General features: G+C 34.3%; 1 protein-coding gene across 7 annotated transcripts in view; it reads left to right on the top strand.

The window, feature by feature from the left end:
- Positions 1-23140, top strand: part of Tbc1d5 (TBC1 domain family member 5) — a 436877-nt gene that overhangs the window by 137882 nt on the left and 275855 nt on the right. For all 7 annotated transcript variants that reach the window (XM_075980962.1, XM_075980961.1, XM_075980968.1 and 4 more), the window contains one exon: positions 16705-16836. In XM_075980962.1, coding sequence (XP_075837077.1) covers positions 16740-16836 — 97 coding nt within the window. In that variant the 5' untranslated portion in view covers positions 16705-16739. The remainder of the gene's footprint in view (positions 1-16704; positions 16837-23140) is intronic.

Here is a 23140-nt window from a genome sequence, read left to right as displayed (position 1 = left end):
ATCTCTCTTCCTCATGACTTGTTTATCTAGAAATTTTGTGTGTGTTTAGCTTATATGTTTGTATTTTTACAAAATAGGCATGTCATACTACATTGTGATTTTTGTGATTTTATTATTCTGTGTACATTTTTATTTTAATGCATCATATTCCATTTTGCATTATTAAAAGTAAAAAATCCTTATTGACAATTATTTATTATTTTAGCATGATATTAACTTCTTTTTCCATAGATTTGTCTATATTGTATAGTAGCAGAATAAATTTGTTTTCGTAAAATTGCTGTGTCAAAGGGTACAGTGCCTTTGTAATTTTTGTTTGTTTTGTTTCCCTCGCTGTGTTCCCAGTTTGTTGGTTTATTTTTTTTTTAAACTCATGGGCTTAAATGATCCTCCTGCTTCATTCTCCAAAATAGCTCAAACTACAGTTGTGTTCTACCATATCTGTCTTTGTATTTGTAAATATGAAAGTTAACTGCCTTCTACCTTTCACATTCATAATCAGATTCATAGAAACTTTTTAATTCACCTTTTTATATATTATGTATTTTCTAACTATATTTTACAAATTTGATGAACAAAAACTATATTTATTTAAATTAATACTTCTTTGTGAGGTTATACAATGTTACTAGTCCTACATATACACATACCTGCAACATGTAAGTACTTAATGCACATATGCATGCCTAACACTCATATTCCTGTATTATATATAGTCATATATTTAACGCTCCTAGATTGTACTCACATGTTTTCTAAAATGGAGGCTGTTATCTTGTTTGCCAACTAGAAAGTTAGGATGATCAAAATTACTATTTCCTCCCTCTCTTTCTGCTTCCCTCCTTCCCTCCCTTCCTCTCTCTTAGCCTCTTTAGTTGTTCTTCTTCCCTGTTAATACTTTGTGTGTGTGTTTGTTCTGTGGTCTATTTGAAGGCTAAAATCCATTGCATTATTTTTCTCCACCCCAGCTTATAGGGCTAGTTTTTTTTTCTCATGTACAGTGTCTAGCCCTTTGACATGTACAATATAGTTGAAGGTCTTTGTAAATTAGACATTACTACTTAAATATAAAGCTTTTTGGTAATAATTTAATATTACATATGCACCATCTTCCCTATTCCCATGGTAGGCAGGAAAGTTTTACTCCCTGGAAGAATAACCTTTTTAGTCTGCTATAATGCTTTTTATCTGAGTATTTATAAATCAGTATTACTGTTTTTCTTTTCTTTATTATAGTCATAGAAAAGAATCATATTTCAGTGAATAGTTGCAGATCTTATCCTTAATTAAAACTATATTATCTCCTCTTCACATCCTTTCTCTTCATCATCTCCCTTCCCTTATCTTTCCAACTGTTAAATATAAATAGCTAGCATTAACAGGAAATGTTTACTTTAATTACATTATTCTGAACATTTATTTTACTTATCAAAGGTTATATCAGGTAGTTGTTTGAACTGGTAATGAAATGCAGCCTAATATCATCTCACATTTATATGCACTATAAGGCCATTTTCCCTTCATTCTGTGTATTTTATTATCTTCAAGGATGATATTTTAAAAAGAATTTTGTGTTTTGATGAAATGAATCTAGTCATCGAATTTGTTATTTAATGGGGAGAATGTTAAGAAGTTGAGTTGAAAATTTATTAATTTCAGGATTCAAGAACAGTTATCACCAAGTGATATATAAAGTTAAAGTCTTTTGCCTATTAAATTTGCATCTGAACAAGGATCAGTGCTGTAAGGAGGGCCTGTGATGTCCATATGTGAAACCAGTAGTTTTTAGTCATTTTTTATGACAGTTACTGAAAACAATACAATAATTATTTCAGATTCTGAGCTCAAATAATGTCACTCAAAGGCAACTATAATGTCTATTCTTCTATAGGACAAGTATTGCTCAGTTAATCCTTTTAACTGGTAATTGTACTGAAGTGTATTGATTTTTAATGGTTAATTGAATATTTTTCTTCACGTTTTATGCTAGTGAACAGTAAGTCCTTTATTCTCAGAAAACATAGAGGGTATGAAAACAAATCATTTTATTCTTGGTGTTTATGCTCTGCTTGGTCTTAAAGAAGAGTTTAGTGTCATGTGTATTTAGGGGAGTTTTTGAGTAAAGATGAGTTTTTAGCCATGGGGAGTTAGGTTAAAGATGAGTTTTTAGGCCATGGGGAGTTAGGTTAAAAAAAAATAGTGTCTGCCAGAGGCATTCTGTGTGTTGAAGGGCTGAGAGTTGGAGTTTGGTATTTTAAGAAATACTTACTATGTAGAGCCAGTATTATTACTTTATTTTAATAGTATTCTTTCTGGGTATAGTGGAACATACCTTTAATTCCAATACTTAGGAGGTAAAGGCAGGTGGATCTCCTTTGTTCAAGGACAGCCTGGTATACACAATGAATTCCAGGACAGCTATGGCTACACACTAAGACCCTGTCTCTAGGGAAAAAAGTGTTCTGTGATTTCCCTTGTTGAATCTTGATTATGTCGTATAAGACATACCTGTTACTGACCTTTCTCCTTGAATCTGATGAAAACCCTATGCTTTCAATGCTTCATGTACTTTGAATGGAAAAATGTGTGCACCTTCATATCTCTGAACATCCATACACATTTTGTCTGCTAAGAAGAAGGCCTACACCTTGCGTGCAGTCTGTTTGTGTTCTATGTTTACAATTTGTACTACCTTTTATTTAACTGAAATCAATATAACCTTAACCTGTTATTAGTCATATAGCTGATGTCTTATGAAGAATTTTTTAATGTATATTGTCAGGACACTATGATGAGCATTGTACTCAGCTTTTTATATATGTCCCCATGAAGGATTTATTTATTCCATATTTCCACCATGAGAAAAATATTATAAGAAATAAAAATGTTTTTCTTTCTGCTAGAATGCCATCTTTTCTCTAGAATTTAAAATTTTCTCAAGAGAAAATATTTGAAGTAAAAGTAGAAACATCTTTGAAAACTAGAAAATTGTAGAAGTTGTTAGTTATATATCATACCTCATTTATGTGCATATATATGTATTTTTAATAAAATAGACTTAAAATTTAACCAAAAATTTTCTGTAGTTTATGTCAAATGTAGATCATATGTTACTATGAAATGCTTTCCCTTATTGTTGAAATACAGGGTTTTCTCCTTTTCCTAAAATGTAAGGATTCTTGGGAATTCTGGTTGTTAATTCCCCATCAACTTTATTATTGGCAGATTTTAATTATTACCTTATGGCATGTCGTAATTCATGTTTACATGGACTTTGTATTTTATTTATGGGATCCTTGATTTATTAAACTTGCCTATCACATAATAATTTGTGACATTATTAGCTTCTCAGAAAATTTCCTGAATAAAAGTGCTGTAACATTTTTCTGTCACTCAACTGGTATCTTCAACAGCTCACTTGCTAACGCCAAGTCAAAACAGGAAGTAGAATCTTTTCCCCCAAGCACACGGGTTTGACACACTGGATTAGTAAAATGCACAAATATCACATGACTTTTTTACTTTCATCTTTGCTGATTTTGGTCAAAAAGGGGAGTCTCTCATCCAAGGAAAAACTTAGAGATTTTCTAGCTTGTGCAGGAATACTGTCAGTGAAGATAAAAGCCAAGAGTGTGCCTATAAGTGCATGTACACATGTCTGTGCTTGAGTGTGCATGTATGCACCTGCTCACCTACCTTCTTGTATTGATCCACAGGAATCTTTTGTAATGGTCACTTTTTTCTTAACCTGGTTTATTTGTTCTTTTGATGACCAATTTCTTGAGTTCTTTTTATATTTTGGAGATCAGCCCTTTTTCCTACATGGAGTTGGTTAAAATCTTTTTCCATTCTGTAGGCTGCCACTTAGTCTTTTTTCCATGTCCTTTGCTTTACAGAAGCTTCTCATTTCAGGAGGTCCCATTTATTAATTGTTTCTTTCTGTGACTGTGCTACTGGGATTATATTTACGAAATGGTCTCTTGTGCTAGTGCATTCAAGCATACTTCCCACTTTCTCTCCTATGAGGTTCAGTGTGGTTGGTTTTATGTTGAGGTCTTTGATCCATTTGGACTTGAGTTTTTTGCATGGTGATAGATATGAATCTATTTTCATTCTTCTACATGTTGATATCCAGTTATGCCAGCACCATTTGTTGAATATGCTTTCTTTTTTCCATTTTATTTTATTTTTTTTTACTTCTTTGTTAAAAATCAAATGTTCGTAGGTGTGTGGATTGATATCTGAGTCTTCAAATCTGTTACATTGGTCCTCCTGTCTGTTTTTACACCAATACCAGGCTGTTTTGAGTACTGTAGCTCTGTAGTAGAGTTTGAAGTCAGGGATTGTGATGCCTCCAGAAGTTCCCTTATTTTACAGGATTGTTTCAACTATCCTGGGCTTTTTGCTTTTCCATATGAAATTGAGTATTATTCTTTCGAGGTCTGTGAAGAATTTTGCTGGGATTTTGATGGACATTGCATTGAATCTGTAGATTGCTTTAGATAAGATTACCATTTTTCCTATGTTAATTCTACCTATCATAGAGCTTGGGAGATCTTTCCACTTTTGGTATCTTCTTCAATTTCTTTCTTCAAAGATTTAAAGTTCTTGTCATACAAGTCTTCTACTTGTTTGGTTAGAGTTACTCCGAGATATTTTGTGCTATTTGTGGCTATTGTGAAAAGTGATGTTTCTCTGATTTCTTTCTCAACCCATTTAACATCTGTGTAAAGGAGGACTATTGATTTTTTTTTTTTGAGGTAGTCTTGTATACTGCTACCTTTATTCAAAGTGTTAATGAGTTGTAGAAGTTCCTTGGTAGAATTTTGGGGTCACTTATATAAACTATCATATCATGAGCAAATAGTGAGAGTTTGAATTCTTTTCCAGTATGTATCCCTTTCATCTCCTTTTGTTGTCTTATTGCTCTAGCTAGAACCTCAAGAACTATATTGAATAGATATGGAGAGAGTTGGCAACCTTGTCTAGTTCCTTATTCCAGTGGAATTGCTTTGAGTTTCTCTCGATTTAGATGTTGGCTGTTGGCTTGCTATATATTGCCTTTATTATGTTTAGGTATATTCCTTGTAACCCTTCTATCTCCAAGACCTTTATGATGAAGGAATGTTGTATTTTGTCAAAGGCTTTTTTAGCATCCAGTGAGATGATCGTGTGGTCTTCTTTTTTTTCTCAGTTTGTTTATATGGTGGATTATATTGACAGATCATTCATTCATTCATTCATTTATTTATTTAAAAATTTCTCTCTCCTCCGCGCCTCCCTTTTCCCTCCCTCTCCCCCCACTTCCTTCTCCCTCCCTCTCCAGTCCGAAGAGCAGTCAGGGTTCCCTGCCCTGTGGACAGTCCAAGGTCCTCCCCCCTCCATCCAGGTCTTATTGACAGATTTTTATATGTTGAACAATGCCTTCATGTCTGTAATGAAGCCGACTTGATCATGGTGGATTTTTTTTTGATGTGTTCGTGTATTCTGTTTGCCAGTATTTTATTTGGTAATTTGTATCAATGTTTATAAGTGAGATTGGTCTGTAATTCTATTTCTTAGTAATGTCTTTATGTGGATTGTGTATCTGGGTAGCTGTAGCTTCATCAAAAGAGTTAGGCAATATTCCTTCAGTTTCTATTGTGTGGAACAATTTCAGGAGTATTGGTATTAGTTCTCCTTTGAAAATCCAGTAGAATTCTGCACTGAAACCACCTGGCATGGGAATTTTTTTTTGGTTGGGAGACTTTTGATAAATATTTCTATTTATTTAGTAGTTATAGATCTATTTACTTTGGTTATCTGATCTTGATTTAATTTTGGTAAGTGATATTTATTCAGAAAGTTGTCCATTCCTTTAAGTTTTCCAATATTCTGGAGTACAGCCTTTTGAAACATGACCTGATGATTCTCTGTATTTCTTCTGTTCCTGTTGTGCCCCCTTTCGATTTCTGATTTTGTTAATTTGGATATTCTCTCTCTGCCCTTTGGTTAGTTTGGATAAAGGTTTGTCTATTTTGTTCAGTTTCTCGAAGAACCAAGTCTTTGTTTCATTGAGTATTTGTATTGTTTCCTTTGTTTTTATTTTGTTGATTTCAACTCTCAGTTTGATTATTTTCTGCCGTTTAGTCCTCCTGGGTGAGTTTGCTTCTTTATGTTCTAGAGTTTTCAGGTATTCTGTTAGCTCACTAAGTGTTGGATTTTTCCAGCTTCTTTATGTAGGCATTTAGTTCTGTGGACTTTCCTCTTAAATTGTGTCCCATAAATCTGGGTATGTTGTGTGGTCATTTTCATTGAATTTTAGGAAGTCTTTAATTTCTTCCTTTATACTTCTTTGACCTGTTGATGATTCAGGTGAGCATTATTTAATTTCCATGTGTTTGTGGGTTTTTGGAATTAGTGTTGCTGTCGAATTGTTATTTTACATGGGATTATTCCAATTTTTTTTATCTGCTGAGGTTTGCTTTTTTACCTAGTATGTGGTCAGTTTTTGAGAAGGTTCCATGAGGTGCTGAGAAGAAGGTATATTTTTTATGTTTGGAAGAAATAGTCTATAGATGTCAGTTACGTACATTTTGTGTCATAACATCTTTTAGTTCCCTTATTTCTTTGTTAATTTTCTGTCTGATAGACCTGTCCAATGGTGAGAGTGGGGTGTTGAAGTCTCCCACTATTAGTGTGTAGGGTTTAATATGTGTGATTTAAGCTTTAGAAGTGTTTCTTTTACATATGAGGGTGCCCTTGTATTTGGGGCATATATGTTTAGTATTGAGATTTTGTCTTGATGCATTTTTTCCTGTGACTAATATGAAATGTCCTCTTTGTCTCTTGATTGATTTTTCATTTGAAGTGTATTTTGTTAGATATTAGGATAACTACACCAGCTTGTTTCTTAGGTCCATTTGATTAGAAAGTTTCTTCCCAATCCTTTACTCAGAGGCAATGCCTGTCTTTGAGGTTGAGGTGTGTTTCTTGTATCCTGCTTTCATATCCATTCTCTTAGCCTCTGTCTTTTTATAGGTGAGTTGAGTCTATTTATATTAATGGATATTAATGACCAGTGATTGCTATTTTCTGTTATTTTAGTTTTCGTTTATGATCATACTATTGTGTGTGTTTATCCCTTTCTTGGGATTTGCTGCTGAGAGATCATCTATTGTCTGTGTGTTTGTGTATGTAGTCAACTTCTTTAGGTTACTAGTACTTTCTGTAATGCTTGGTTTGTGGCTAGGTATTGGTTAAATCTGGTTCTGTCATGTAATATCTTGTTTGTTTCTGTCTATGTGATTGAAAATTTTGCTGGGTATAGTAGTCTGGGCTGGCATCCCTGGTCTCTTAATGTCTGCATAATGCTTGACCAAGGCCTTCTGGCTTTCATTGTTTCAATTGAGAAGTAAGGTTAATTCTGATAGGTCTGCCTTTGTATACTTCTTTGCCCTTTTTCTTTGCAGCTCTTAATATTCTTTCTTTATTCTATGTGTAGTGCTTAGATTATTATGTGGCTAGGTGCTTTTTTTTTTGTTCCAGTCTATTTGTTGTTTTGTAAGTTTTCTGTATCTTCACAGACATATCTTTATATAGGTTGGGAAAGTTTTCTTCTATGATTTTGTTGAATATATTTTCTGTGCCTTTGAGCTGGAGTTCTGCTTCTTCTATACCTATTATTCTTAGGTTTGTTCTTTTTATGGTGTCCCATATTATCTGGATATTTTGTGTTAAGCTTTTGTTAGGTTTAATGTTTTCTCTGACCAATGAGTCTGTTTTTATTGCATCTTCAGCACTTGAGATTCTCTCTTTCATTTCTTGTATTATGATCCTTTTGTGGTTCCTGATTGTTTTCTCAGAATTTCCATTTCTATAATTCCTTCGGTTTCTGTTTTCTTTATTGTCTCTATTTTGTTTTCATTCGTTAATCGTTTCTTTCACCTGTTTGATTGCTTTTTGTTGGTTTTCTTTAAGGGATTTGTTGATTTCTTCCATTTTTTTTTTTTGTTCTCTTTTGCTCAATTTCTTTGAGGGAATTTTTCAGTTCCTCCTCAAGCATTCTTCTAAAGTTACTTTTTAGGTCATTTTCTTTTGCTTCATCTTTATTTGTTCACTAGTTTTTATTGGTGTCGTTTTGCTCTTTGTGGTGTTGAGTGTGCTATTACCTTGTCTACTCATCTTTTCTTCTAATTGTTGTAGTTGTGTTTCTTGTTATCAGTCTTCCAGGAGCCAGTGGGTCCAAGGTTCTGATGGTGGCTCTTCCTGCAGTCAGGGCCAAGGTTCCAGTTACCTGGGAGGTCACTTGGTATTTCTAAAGGTCACTCAGCACTCCCTGGTATTGTTCCGCTATACCTTTATTCCTTTGGCCCTGCTCTGGCCTGTTCCAGCACAGGTTCCTGGTTTGGGCTAGGAGGTTGCTGGCTCTGGGCTGCTACCTCAGAGGTTGCTGACTAGTTCCTGCATAGACAGAGGTCTCTGGCATGGGCCTGCCCCCTCGGGGGTTGCTCTCTGTACTTGCTCTTGTGGAGGTTGTTGCCTCAGGCCTGTTCCTGTTGTCCAATGGCTCAAATCTGCTTTTGTGGAGGTAGCTGCCATGAGGGCCTGCTTTTTGTCTGAGGTAGCTTGCTTAGGCCTGCCTCTGCTGAAGTCCCTGGCTTAGGCTTGATTCCTTTGAGGGGCCTGACTCAAGCCCTGTCCTACAGAGGTCTCTGGCTCCACATTGTTTGAATTTTTATTCCCCTAATTGTTGGAGTGGTGAACACTTTTTGAGCTGTTTCCTAGCTTCTTGTTTGTTTTTCTTCCTCCTCCTCTTTTTAGAACTCCCTGTTTAGGTCTTATCAACATTTTTTGAGTAGGTATTTTTTTTTTATATTTGTTTCTTTTGCTTTTTGAGTTCTTTTCATCCTGATATTAGTGTTTGAAATGTTTGCTGTCAAATGATACTTTGGCTTCTGTATTGCCTGGTTGATTGTTTTTTTGAAAAGATGTAGTTCAGCACAATTGTAATTTGTTTTAATTATGAAAACCCGGAGTTGGTTCCCATGGGAGGCCTTACCATCTCTGAGAAGTGGATAGAGGGTGGGATGGAGAGGAGGTAAGGGAATGGGAGGAGAAGAGGGAAGGGGAACTGGGATTTGTATGTAAAATTAAAAAAAAATGTTTTAAAAGAGAAAAGAAAAAGAAAAAACCTTGAGTCAGATATAGAGTTTAATGCTGAAAATCAGAGAAGCAAAGCAGCCAGCCATTAGTTCTTCCCTCTACTGAATCCTCAGACGAAAAGGGTGATCCTGTCCCTAAGAATCCTCAGACTCAATGCCCTGTGTTCCTGCCCCTCCATGTTTATAGTCTTCTCCATAGCCATATCCCTTCCTGTGTCCACCTTTGTAGTGCTGGGATTAAAGCTGGGTGACTCCCAACCACTGGGACTAACGTTGTGAGCCATCATTCCCTGACTACTGGATCAGTCTCCTGCAGCTTGAAATGTCATGCTTTGTTGCTATCCACAGGAACCCTGCTCTTTCCTTAAACAGAGTAAGAGTGGAATGAATGCAGGGTGAGAACAGGGGGGAAAAGGAAGGGACCAAGAAGAGAGGAGGGAGAGGAAACTGGGGCCTGCATGATGTAAAATTAAAACAACAAACAAAATCTAAAAATAGGGTTGCTATGATCATAGTGTTCCATCCCAACTGTAATATCCCTGAGACATAAGTGCTTCTGCATTTTGATACCCAGTAGGTGGGGACAGCTTCTTTTCTTCGTCTTTTACATCTAAAGATAGCTTTGGAATCTTACGAGGATATTCTGGCATTTTTTTTAAAAAATAAAGATTGCTTGGTACTATAAGATGCTCAGAATTTATATAAGTAATAGCAGGTCTTTTTTAAGGCTTTACACGGTTGAATACTGGAAGGCCACGGGTATTACTATCTAATAGAATAAGCATTTTAGTACTACGAGTCTCTAACATACTATATATTTCTTATACATCTTGCTTTTAATATTTTATTCTAACAATACAAAAATTATAAGACTCCATCCGGGCCGTGGTGGCACATGCCTTTAATCCCAGGACTCAGATGGCGAATCTCTTTGAGTTCAAGGCCAGCCAGGTCTACAGAGCTAGTCAGGACAGGCTCCATAGCTAAGAAAAACCCTATCTCGAAAAAAAGCAATAAGATTCCAATGTCTTTTAATTTTATTTTGGTCATTTTATTTGATATAGAAAGTTACTATAATCCTATAACTGTTATTAGACAACCCTTGATATTTCCAGTTCATGATTGAAATGAGTTTCAGTGTTTTATCAGTGGGTGGTAATGTTGAATGACATGTATTCAGACAAACGCTTTTATATATAATTTATTTGGCATTGTAAGTACATTTATCTTGTGAGAATCAGACCCCCTGTTGTCAAATGAAGTATTTTATAAAGGTTTGGAGTAAATAAATAATAAAACTACTTTGATATACACTCTAACAATATTAAATATTAAGACTTAAAATTATCCATTTAAATACTTAATTAACCTATTTAAAGTCCTTGTGGCTGTCTTACATTAAAGATTGAAAGATCTTTTAAACAGGACTTCATACTTTTTATTTTGTCTTCTTTGTAATTAATATTTTAAAAAATACTGTTTTCAACGAGAAATTTTTTTTAGCTACTACCATTTCTAACTTAAAAAGGTGGTTTTTCCCTCTATTTTGTACAATATTTATGTGAAATATTCAGTTGCTTTGCCTTTTAATACGAAAATAAAACTTCTAAAGTTATGTCAGAGAAGCTTTCCATTAGAGCCAATACGTCATATTTTAGGTGAAATACACATCATAGTGAAGACATGCTACCAATGACACATACTTATTTTTGCTGTCTTTTTCCCGTTTGTTGTAAAATTTTGAGGTAGTTTGTTGAATCTCTTGTGGGTTTTTCTTTTTTCTTGAAGGAATACCACTTTGTCTTTTCAGTGCTTGATTTAATTAATTTTTAGTTTGCTATTAGTCAGGAATTCAAATGAATGAATAATGTTTAAGTTCACGTAAAATATGTTTGTCTTTAGAATAACATAATTCAGAATATTAATTATAACTAAGTATTACAAGCAGTGAAGAACTGAATACAAGCTAGAGCAAGCAAAATTTCAGTCAGTGAAAATAGATTAGTTTATTTCAATTTCTGTTTATATGATGCTATTTTAAAAAATCACATGCTATTCAATATATTACAGGTAGTATTGCTATCAACTAAAACTTTTAATTAAAATAGTGCTTGCTTTATACAAAAATACTGTAATGTTTTTAATATACTTTAAATCCCAACCATCATGGCTTTCGAAATAGCCATTGTATAGTAAGCTTTATATTAGTGTATAAAAGTTTTCAGAGAAATACTTTCATATTTAGATTTAATATTGTAAGAACCAGACTTCTAAAAACAGTACACCTGCCTTTCAGATTAATTTTAGATTATGAATGAGAATTACAGCCTAATTTGTCAGCTCATTTTACTAGGATAGCTTTCAAAGTCGTATAGTAATACCAATCTCAAGGTTTTTAATTTTGAGTTTTACATGAATAAAAATTGTAAGCTAGAAATAATAACAAAGAAAATATGTATCTTTTCAGAGATATTAGAATGTATGTTGCTATGCTTCTACAATTTATAAAAGCATGATTACTTTGGCTTATTTAAAACCAAGGATATTTTTATTAGAATTTAGAGCCTGATTAGCATCTTTTAAGGGAACTAAAGCCTATCAATTACTGACTTAAGTTTTTATTTTCTAAGAGACATGTTTTTCAGCTATTCATATTTTCTTCCACAAAGAAGCTAGGTGATTAGGTTGTCGCAATATAATATTCATGTCAGAATTTGTAAATGAAATTTTAGGTATAATGGAACATTGAATATGTAATTTTTTAAAACCCATCAAACAAATAAGCAATTTTAAGGGCTTTTTCTTTTATAGTCTGATATTATTGATAAATAATTCATCCAGGACAATGATTTAAATGAATATAGACACATTTGTTAAATGATCTTTAATAGTAAACTTTGCTTCATAATAAACTTTTTCAGGTACCTTTAATGAAACACCAATTGGGGAATTCTTACTAAATTGATTTCACATTTAAAACCAACATTTCGATTTTTACAGGGTTATCCCAGTAGCAATAATAGACATGCTTAACTTTTTTTTTTTTGATATTCCTTTTATTTATATATATTTGTATATATATCACAATGTACTACATTTTTACATGACTGAGCTCATGTAATATGTATCTCATTTTCCATTTATCATGAATATTTACCAATATACAAGTCCTAAAGCCTTGAGCATTTTTCAAATCAGGAGCAGAAAGAGAGAGAGCACGAGCATGGAACTCAGGACCGCGAGGGGTGCACCCACACATTGAGACAATGGGGATGTTCTATTGGGAACTCACCAAGGCCAGCTGGCCTGGGTCTGGAAAAGCCTGGGATAAAACCGGACTCTCTGAACATAGCGGACAATGAGGACTACTGAGAACTCAAGAACAATGGCAATGGGTTTCTGATCCTACTGCACGCACTGGCTTTGTGGGAGCCTAGGCAGTTTGGATGCTCAACTTACCAGACCTGGATGGAGGTGGGGGTTCCTTGGACTTCCCACAGGACAGGGAACCCTGATTGCTTTTCGGGCTGGGGGGGAGACTTAATTGGGGGAGGGGGAGGGAAATGGGAGGCGGTGGCGGGGAAGAGACAGAAATCTTTAATAAATAAATAAATTAAAAAAAAAAAGAAAAAAAAAACTTTTTTATTCTAAAAGCTACAATCATCCTTTATATCTTAAACAAGTAATAGAAACGAAGGCAACAACTTTTAGCTACTTTTGAATTAGATTAGTATTTAAATCTTTAATTAAAACAAAATGAAGAACATCATCTATACTGTTTATCAGTAGATTACTTGAAAGTCACTTATTATTAGTCTGCAGGTTTACTTTGTTTAATTATAAATACTTCGCAGTGTCTCAGTTTTGATCTATAAACATAAATTATGATATATTGTATTCCTCGTTTGTAAAGAATGATTGTAGATTACTATCTTTATGAATAGTTAACTTTAGATTCTGACTTTTCACTATTACCATAGATCTGTCAAGTTCTAGACCTGATTCTCATCCCTCCTAATGCTTTGTCTCCATGTTCCTCATGCTGTGGTGACCCCCACATTGCTACTTCATAACTGTGATTTTGGTACTGTCATCAATTGTAATGTAAATATCAAATATGCAGGATATGTGGTATGTGACCCCTACTGGGAGTCGAGACTCAGAGGTTGCAAATCACTGTTCTAAAGGATTATAACTGAGGCCAATTTTATTGAACCATTTCTGGAATTTTAACCTTCTCTAAGGAATGAAAAAATTCTTAATCGTTTTTTAGCATCTTGAACAGGTATGAATATCATGTTTTTCAGATGTAGGACTCTCTCTATACTATCTGTGCTTGTCTGCAACCTTCCCCTGCGTATTTGGGACAAAAGAAACATACTGTTATGGATCCCGGTTGTTGCTTTCTGACCCCTATTTCTGAAAGAGAATCTGTTGTAATCTAGGCATGAACTACCACGTTGAATTTGTTTAGTGTTGGAATTTGAACTCTGGGCTTCATACCTTTTAGGCAAACACAATGCCATCTGAGCTACTTTGCTTTCTAAAATAAACTTTGATCTCAGTTTAATTGTTATCTATTTTTTTAGAAAGTTTAAAATCCCTAAAATTCATTCATTTGTATTTTTAAAGTTTGTAAGAGTAGTTTTACAGTTCTATAAAAATAAGAAGGTAAAGTAATATGACTATGAGAGCCAGCTTAGATGGACTATTGAGGAGATTTAACAGCTCAGAATAGATGACATGTTCACATTTTACTTCTATTGTTTTTAATAATATAGAAAGAGAATATGAATCTTGCTTTAAAATACCCGTGTTCTAAATATAAATTTGAAATCTATTAAATAATGTACTCCATGGCAGTGATTATTTACAACTTTGCATTATTTGCCAATATGTGCAAGTAAGAAGACCTCACACCATCCTGGGTAACTGGTGTCTGTCTCGACAACACAGAGCCAGGATAAACGAGGCTTCAGTTATTCAAGTAAGAAAACCTCACACCATCCTGGGTAACTGGTGTCTGTCTCGACAAAACAGAGTATGTTCAAATTCTGGCTTTAATACTATATGATGCTGGAGAGATGGCTCAGAGATTAAGAGCACTGGCACTCTTCCTCAGGCCTGGTATTCAATTCCCAGTACCCACATACGCTCCTAAACTTCTATAATTCCAGTGCCAGGGGATCCAGTACCCATGTATGCATGCAGATAAAGCACATACATACTCAAATTAATTAATGAATGAATTAACACTATGTTGCTGACTAAATTTACTTTGATTTCTCAGGTGAAATATCAGTAAAGATGTAGATGTGTAACTAGGTTGTAGGGAGAATTGTTGTTCTTAATTTCTGGCTGGCTTTCTTGTCTGCGGGTTAGAGGGTAAAGACGTTATGCGAGGAAGAAGACACAGACACGCGGCGGTCCCTCGTGGGTGCACTTTTAATGGGGGAGGGGTAACAGACAGGTAAAAGGTGTGTGGACACGATGGGAAAGGCGGGGAGAGAGAAGGGGGAACTCGTTGCTGCTTTTGCTTTTTAACGGGGAATGCAAAGGCTTCTGGGAAATGTGTCCTGCGCTTGCCTGCGCTGGCATTCGTAGTCCAGTGGAACACTGGGAGCTGTAGTTTTGCAAAGGAACAACAAGAATGAAGAGTGGCACAATGTTTCCCCATATATTCTGTGTTTTAGATGTTAACTAATAATACCTGCTGGTCATATTTTAGTCTGCAGTAGAGGACTTGGTCTTCATTTGTTTGTAAACTTGAATTCAACCATTTGATTCTGTTCTATACTATAACATCCTCTGTATTTTGTTATCCTGTTTTTGGATTCTATTCTCCAAAATTCCTTCTATATGAGTTTATTGATTTGACTATACATTAGTAAACTGTGACAACTATCTTAGATACATGAGGTTGTTTTTTTGGTTTTAGGAAATACTGCTTCATGTTCCCTGTCTAGTTTGCCTCTCTGTCACTGGGATAACATATGACGTAAAGCGGCTTGGGGATAGAAGAGTTTATAACATCTTATCAGTTAGACTCCTTCCTCAAGGGAGGCCACTGCAGGAGCCCAGACACAAACCTCCTAGAGTCAGGAACTGAAGCAGAGAGTATGGAAGAACACTGATGTCTGACTTGCTCCCCCATGGCTTGCTCTGCTTGCTTTCCGGTTTCTACCCTAGAACCATTGGCATAATCTCCCATAAATGTGTGAGTCTTTCCATACCAGTCAATCAAGTAAAGTCGCCTCTGGTGTGCTCTCATGGCCTTTGAGACTGCCCCTCTATTGATGCCCCTCCTCCAAGTGACTCTAGTTTGTCAGGGTCACAGAATCAACCAGTACTTTGACTACATGTTTTCTGTTTTCCCTAACTTTCTACTAGTTTTGGTTTAGGCATAATTGCAAGGGAGTAAGGCTTATTGACACTGGATTGTCATTATGGGTGAGCAATGGAGCTGAATTGTTCTGACAAAAATCAGAAAAGCCACAGGGATATTTTACAAGGTAAGGATTTTAGAGCTAAAACAGACAGGATAGAGGCTCATTTTAAATTGCAGAAAGGTTAATAAGGATCTGTGTAGTTGTGTCTCTGAAGCCTGCTCCATATTTAAACATTAAATCTTGTCATATTAACTTTTTTCTTATTTATTAGATATCATTTTCATTGGACTTGCTTACTCACTAAATTTTCTCAGTTTCTCTCATTTTATACTCCCACTGCCCTTGAAATTAAAAAATGTGATACTTACATAATTTTGAATAAAAATTGATGAAAGTATTATATAAATTGATGAATTGGTTACATAAATTGTGATAAACATATAATGTAGTAATAGAGATCCATTAAAAATTGCAATTTAGACACAAGGACAGCACTCATGGTAATATAATAATTATGTAATTTATTAATAGTTCTATATATCAGTATGATTTACTTGGGTGTTCACATGGAAAATATGTACTCTAAATGTCCATAGTAAAGACATGCTTAAGTATAATACAATACAATATTAGCAATGCTTTTTCTTAATAATAATATTATGAGTAATTTTCGTTGGTATATTTTTTATATTTTGAATGTCCTAATTAATGTGTATAGCTTTTTTTTTTTTTTGAGACCAGGTTTCTGGAATTAGCTTTTGTAGTCCAGGCTGGTCCTGAACTCACAGAGATGTGCCTGCCTCCGCCTCCCAAATGCTGGAATTAAAGGTGTGTGTCACCACCACCCAGCTGTGTATAGCTTTCTAAAACAAATGTTATAAATATGAGATTTCAAAAACCTTCAGATAAGCTGTTTATATAAATTTCACTAAAAATAAATGTGAGCCCACATCAAAATAAAGGTTATAAACGAAGTCTAGATTTTTTTTTTGAAGCATTGTTGGCATGGAATTTTTTGACTCTTTTTTTACAAGTGTACTAATAGACCCTTGTAGCCTACAGAAAACTTGTTGCTGCCTACCGTGCTCTTTTAATAATTTCATTCTGCCTAGTATTCCTTCCCAATTACATAAGAAAAAAATTAATCTTTTTTTCTTTGGATATTCATCTAGGTAATTACTTTTGGTGACTGTCTCCTCTTTATGCAATGTATCAGTCCATATCTGAAACTAGACATCCTCTGCAGTCAGAAGAACAGGAAGTAGGCATTGACCCCTTGTCCAGCTATTCACATAAGTCTGGAGGTAAGTTTTGTGTGCAAATGCTATTTGCATATGCTGGGAACTTAACAGAGGGACTTCAGTAAGTTCTGTCCACACTATAAGTGTCATCCTTTCTATGAAGTTAATCAGAATATTTTGCTAGGTATGTATAGAATCTTCTTGATGCTAATGAACATCAGAAATAGTTCCCTTTTATTGAAGGTAGAATGTATATTAGCAAAAGTTATATTCTTGACAGTGCCTTTAGTATATACCTTTTTTAAATACAAAATGTCCTTTGTGAAACACGTTTTGAAGAATCATAAAGTGTTGGTATTGACTTTTCAGTTAATCTACCCCTTGTCCCCACCCCCCTCACACACACATTAAATTCTGCTAAATTCTAAGATGAAATTTTGGTAGTGTTTCACGTATTTTTTTTTGTAAAAAATTGAAATTGTGTCACACTCTTATAGATATGTGCAATAAAATTGTTAATTTGTAGATTATTGAAAGTTGTTCATTATTGATATTTTACTGTTTAAAGTGCTTCAAATATATATGTGCGTGTGTGTCAAAATTAAATATCATTTTTCCATATTTACTTAATAGTAGACTTGCTGAAAGAACATGAGTTTATAAAATTTTGAAGCCTTATTCTTATGCTTTAGTAGTTCATTGAACACTTAATATAGTTCCTTGCTCAAGTTACTAATTTTATTTTTTCACTCATGAAATGTATATGTCAAGGTTATAAGATCTATTTTAATTTGTTAAGATCTGCTATGACATTTTGGTAATTTAAAAAAATTGACTCCTATAATGGTTACTTCTATAGAACAAAGACTCTTTATGAAGCTTGCTTGTTTGTCTGTTTTGATGGTGTGTCTGTGTGTATGTGTGTAAGACTCTTTAATGCTTTATACACACTATAAATGCCATTGATATTTTTTGCTAAAAATAGCACCTTTTGCCCTTCAAAATTATTTTGTATTTTTACTTTTTGTTACATAAGGACCTAAAAAAACTGTTTAAATTTTGGAAATATGAAAATTAATTTGTATTGTTTTAGTTGAAGTGTCTCAATATGATGTTAGAAAGCCTCAAAGCTTTTATGCTGATGTTTCCTGTAAATTTATACCTGTAAGTATTTGTAATTCCATAAATGCTCTAAAAGGGAATATATATTTTTATTAGAAGTATACATAATAATTTTGCCAGTACTTTTCTGAATATTTCTTTTTTATATGCTTATTTGAGAAGATCATTTTCTGTTGTGTTTTAAGTGAATATTTTCCTCTGGGCTATTTTTATTAAATATTGAACATTTTTTTAACCTGGTTAAAAACATTTTAAGTTAATTTTATCTTTTATTGTTTAAAAGAATGTGTAGTTAGTTACCTTTACTGAAAGGGATTTTCATTTATACCCTAGCCTAACATTTCTGTGACATACCAAGTTATTAGGACTGAATTGATGTTTTAAAGTGCCATTAATTCATTTACCCCAAATGTTCATTAACAATGTAAATGTATGCTGATGTTCTATGAGACAAGGAAGTGACTAATGACTCTTCCAACTAACAACACTTAAAATGAATAGAAACTTTAGATAGCTAATCTTGAAGTAATCAAGACCCTCATTCAGCTTGGCATCTCTGTATGCTCTAAAACAGCTGTCAACTGTTAAAAATATATACAAAACACACAGACATGCAGGCACATAAGGAAAGAAAGATATGTAAATATCTGTTTTTTCTAAGCCATAAAGGTTACTAACCATAGTGAGTTTTGTGTGCCGTATATGTAAACATTGTACATCAAGTACCTATTTGATCATCTTAAGTTTCCATTTTGCACACACACAAAAAATTATGTATTATATTTTCTTGAGGTTGTCATATTTACTTGATTAATCATCACCTTTGTAGTTTAATTTGTGTCTTGCATTGAGATTTTTGAAGGATTTTGAAGGTTTTTGCACATTTTTGCAGTAGACTGTAGGAGTAAAGCACCCATTTGAATTAGTAGTTTTCTTCCTGGACTCATCTGCAATTAAAAACAACTGTGTTAGCAATTCCACTAGTAAAGCATTCTTCTATTTTATCAAATCTGAGTCCAACATTTGTAAAGAAACAGTACTGTTAAATGATTTTGAGCATTCTTTTAAAATTTGGCAAAAAAATGGGATTAGAAAAAGAAAGCTACATATTTTATTTTCACTGCAGAAGAGAAAGAACTGCCCCAACATATGTGTGACACCTTAGAGCATATCTCCATATTAATTACACTTTTGATTTCATTTTTCTAAATTTTAAATACTATAGAAATATATTATGGGATATTTGTGCCTTGGCATGTTTTCTCATATGTTTAAATTACCGGCTTAAATTCAAGAGTCTTTGCTCAAAGAGTAATGATTGCTCACATACCCATAGTTCCACAGAAAACAATACATAGATTTTCTTTTTGGTTTTCAAAATTATTTGTCCTTACCATCTGACTTTAAATGATAACTCACCTGAAAATGGTTATTTTTAACTGAGCCTTGTAATCTCATTATATAGCCCTGTCTGAACAGGAACTCACTATGTAGGCAAGGTGAGTGGTCTTGAACCCACAGTGAGATGTCTGCTTCTTCCTGCTGAGTGTTGGGGTTAAAGTCATGTTTACTAGTAAACAGAAAGCACGTAGACCATGTACCTAGTATTAGCTTATTTATATAAAATATTTATTGAAAGTTTAGTATCTAGGGAAAGCATATTGAAGAATAGTAAATTGTTCCTTTTATAAAATTTACATTTAAAAATATAATTTTATTATTTGAGGATTTCATTCAATGTGTTTTGATCATACTCAGCTCTTCTTTTCTCTCACTAACTCCAGTACTACACCTCTCCAACCCCCCAACTTTGTGTCCTCTTTTTTTTTTCCGTAATAATCTTTTAGGCCCAATTTGTGCTGCTCATAAACTTGTGGATGTGATGCCATTCGCTGCATCTTTGTGGACACACCAAGGTCCACACCCTTAAAGAAAAGGGATTCGCTTGCTCTCAGCAGCTAGCTGCCTCCCATGTTGACAGGGTTGGTCTTGTGTCTTACCGAATGATGTAAGCCAGACCCAGAGAGACAGTGGTCTCATGTTCTCACCCATATGTTGACATTAGCATCAAATCTTTATGTTTGTGTTTCTAACGTGCAAGCAACAGAAAATTCTAACCTGTGGAATTCAGAAAACTCGAGCCATTGGTGGGGAGTGATCTTAATGGAGGGTATAGTAGAATGTGAGTGTATGAAAGGAAAAGGGAAGATAAAAGTGCGGGAGGGTTCGGTAAGTAGAGGAAAGAGAAAAAGTCACATGGAGACCTGCTACTTTAAGAGCTTTACGTATCATTTTAAAGAATTTCACAATGTTCCTCCCTGAAGCCAGAGGTTGGTAAATACAAAACGCAGTGTCAGGTGTGGGATACCTCCTCTCAATTTAGGTGCCCCAGAGACCCCAAACATTACAGGCTATTGACATGCTTCTTTGATTGATTGGTTGGTTGGTTTGGTGTTTTGTTTGGTTTGGTTTGGTTAGGTTGGTTTTTGAGACAGGGTTTCTTTGTGTAACCCTGGCTGACCTAGAACTAGCTCTGTAGATCTCTTGGTTGCCCATCAGAAGTCACATTTTACTTTTCGAGAGATAATAAACATTGACAAATTAAGTACAGAAATAAAGGGGATAAAATCAGTGCTAACAATTAAAATAGGATAGTATTGCAATGAGTACTTAAAATTGTCAGGAGTCCTCTAAGAAATTGGGGATTTTGCTGTATGTGAATGACAGGATTCCAGGCATGTAAAGATGGTATCTGTGGGAGGAGTGCCAGATCTCTAAACAAAGAGTTTGTACTAAGTAAGTCCCCAGGAAAGGAGTAAACTTGATAGGAAGGGAGCTTTCTATTTACTTGGCACCAAGGCTAACTATTAGCAAAATGGCATAGAATAGGCTAGGTTAGGGTACTTGTAAACCTGGCCAAGAAAGGTAGATTCATTTTGTATAAACTGAAAATTATTAAATGGTTATCTAATATACTGTTATGTCGGTGGACCCTATAAGTTCTTCGTGGGGGTCATTTAGCCTTCTCATTTTATGGCATTAAATGATGGCTCTGTTATGATTTTAGAATATCTTTAAAATGTGTTTTCATATTGCTGTCTTCCAAAGGAATATGTTTATTTCCTCAAAATTTTAATAACTTAGTTTGAGCAGTTTAATGGTGAAATAGGTTTTGTTAGTCAGGGAATAAATGATACTATGATATTTCACATGTATCTGAAGATTTTTTTGTATGATTCATTATGTAACACGTAACCATATTATTAAAACATAATGAGTGTATGCAATCTAGCTAGACCTTTCATGTTGTTCCGAGGTGTGCGTACGAGGATGTGTACACTTGCACATGTGAGCTTGTACATCTGCATGTAATCATTATTTTCCTCCTGCTGATGTAAGGGAAAATACATTCCTCTAGGAAATATTAGAAGAATGTGTTTAATGCTCTTCAATTTAATTTGCTAGTATCACAATTAATACAATTAGGGTCACTTTAAATGAAACTATTAGCAAATTGACTAATTTACTTTAACAATGTCAATGTGTTCTCACAATTACTTTTGCTTTAATTAGTGTACAAGCTATTATTTAGTAGCATACTTCACATAGAAAAATGCAGTAATGAATTCTTACCTCTATTAAAGAAAAACTTTTAATGGCCTAACTAATTTTTATACAAAAGCTGTTAGCTATAAAGTATTGGAAGACACATGGAAAATCAGAAAGCAAAGCTTGCAAAAATGTAAATAAAACATTTCTTGGTAGTTTTTAGGCTTGCCATTTTATGTCCTATTTATCATTGTGTTAATAGTATTTAAAAGTTGTTAATAATTGTTAGGGCAAGGAACGTGTCCTGGACAGACTTGGTAGTGTTGAGTTTAATTTTGTCTTTGCTTTCTATTGCTGTAGCATTTCAATTTAAGAATATAATAAAGTCACTTTCACTTAACTTCCTTAGTGGAGGAGAATTTATATGTTTGTACAATATAAAATAGGCAAAATAATTCTCAAAAGGACTTTGGCTTTATATACTAATCTGGGTATTTTTTTACTTTAGAATTAAGTCTTGAATTCTGAAAAAGTTTCTTGGAAGGACATACAAAGTAGTTTACCACTCCTGTGAGTCTCTTAAAAAATACTTATTTTTGTTTATGGATATGGGTGTGTTTCTGTGTTAGTGTATGGCACATATATGTAGGTATCTATGGAGACCCCAAAGCACTGTTAGATTCCTTGGATCTGTAACTACAGGGAGTTGTGAGCTACCTGATCTACCTGCTGGGAGTGAACTTAGGTCCTTTGGACGAGCAGCATATTTATAAATAGATAGGATCCATATCACTAAATATAATAATTTTAAATTGAGACTCTTTGGTCTAGTTTAATCAATTCACTAAATTTCTGCTACTTTAGGTGTCTATCCTTTTTGGCCTGTTACTAAGAGAAAAATTTATAAAGATACAAATTTAAAAATAGAACATATGTAATAGGTAATTAGGTATTACATATTTAATGAAAAATGTGAGAATCTTGGAGGATGCACAGAGTGAAAAGTTAATTACATCTCATTCCATCGAGATTCAGAACTGTCTTTTTTCTACTTTCTGTCAGCTTCCATGCCCTCACTAGAAACTTTCTCTTTCCTTTCATTCTGTGCCCACCCCACTTCCACAGCTCTACTTTTTCTTTCCTTCCTCCTCTTCCCCATTACAAATGGTATTCACAATAGATTTAAATAGAGAAACATGTTGCAAGGAGGGTGCTTGTTGTTTCCCAGCTGCCTGGCTGGCTTAGACCTGAAATAATCACACAGAAACTGTATTAATTACAGCACTGCTTGGCCCATTAACTCTAGCTTCTTATTGGCTCTTAAATCTTAATTTAACCCATTTCTATTAATCTATGTATCGCCACGTGTCTGTGGCTTACCTACTAAAGTCCCATGCTGCTCCAGAGGGTTACATGCCTTCTCTCTTACTCTGCCCTCTTTCTCCCAGCATTCAGCCTAGCTTTCCCTGCCTACCTAAGTTCTGCCCTGCCATAGGTCCAAACAGTTTCTTTATTCATTAATGGTAATCACTGCACACACAAGTGACTGCCACATCAGAAACAGATTTTTTTTTATTAAAGCATTAATTGGTCTTCTCTCAACCCTTGCTAGTTTTTGTACTATTTATTTACTTTTGAAAGAGGGTCTCACTATGGGACCCTGACTGGCCTGTGACTCTCCTTGTAAACCAGCCAG

Source organism: Microtus pennsylvanicus, chromosome 7 (genome assembly GCF_037038515.1).
Source record: "Microtus pennsylvanicus isolate mMicPen1 chromosome 7, mMicPen1.hap1, whole genome shotgun sequence".
NCBI classification, from domain to species: domain Eukaryota; kingdom Metazoa; phylum Chordata; class Mammalia; order Rodentia; family Cricetidae; genus Microtus; species Microtus pennsylvanicus.
The sequence above is the reverse complement of the archived record's forward strand: the minus strand, read 5'-3'. Positions and strand labels throughout refer to the sequence as shown.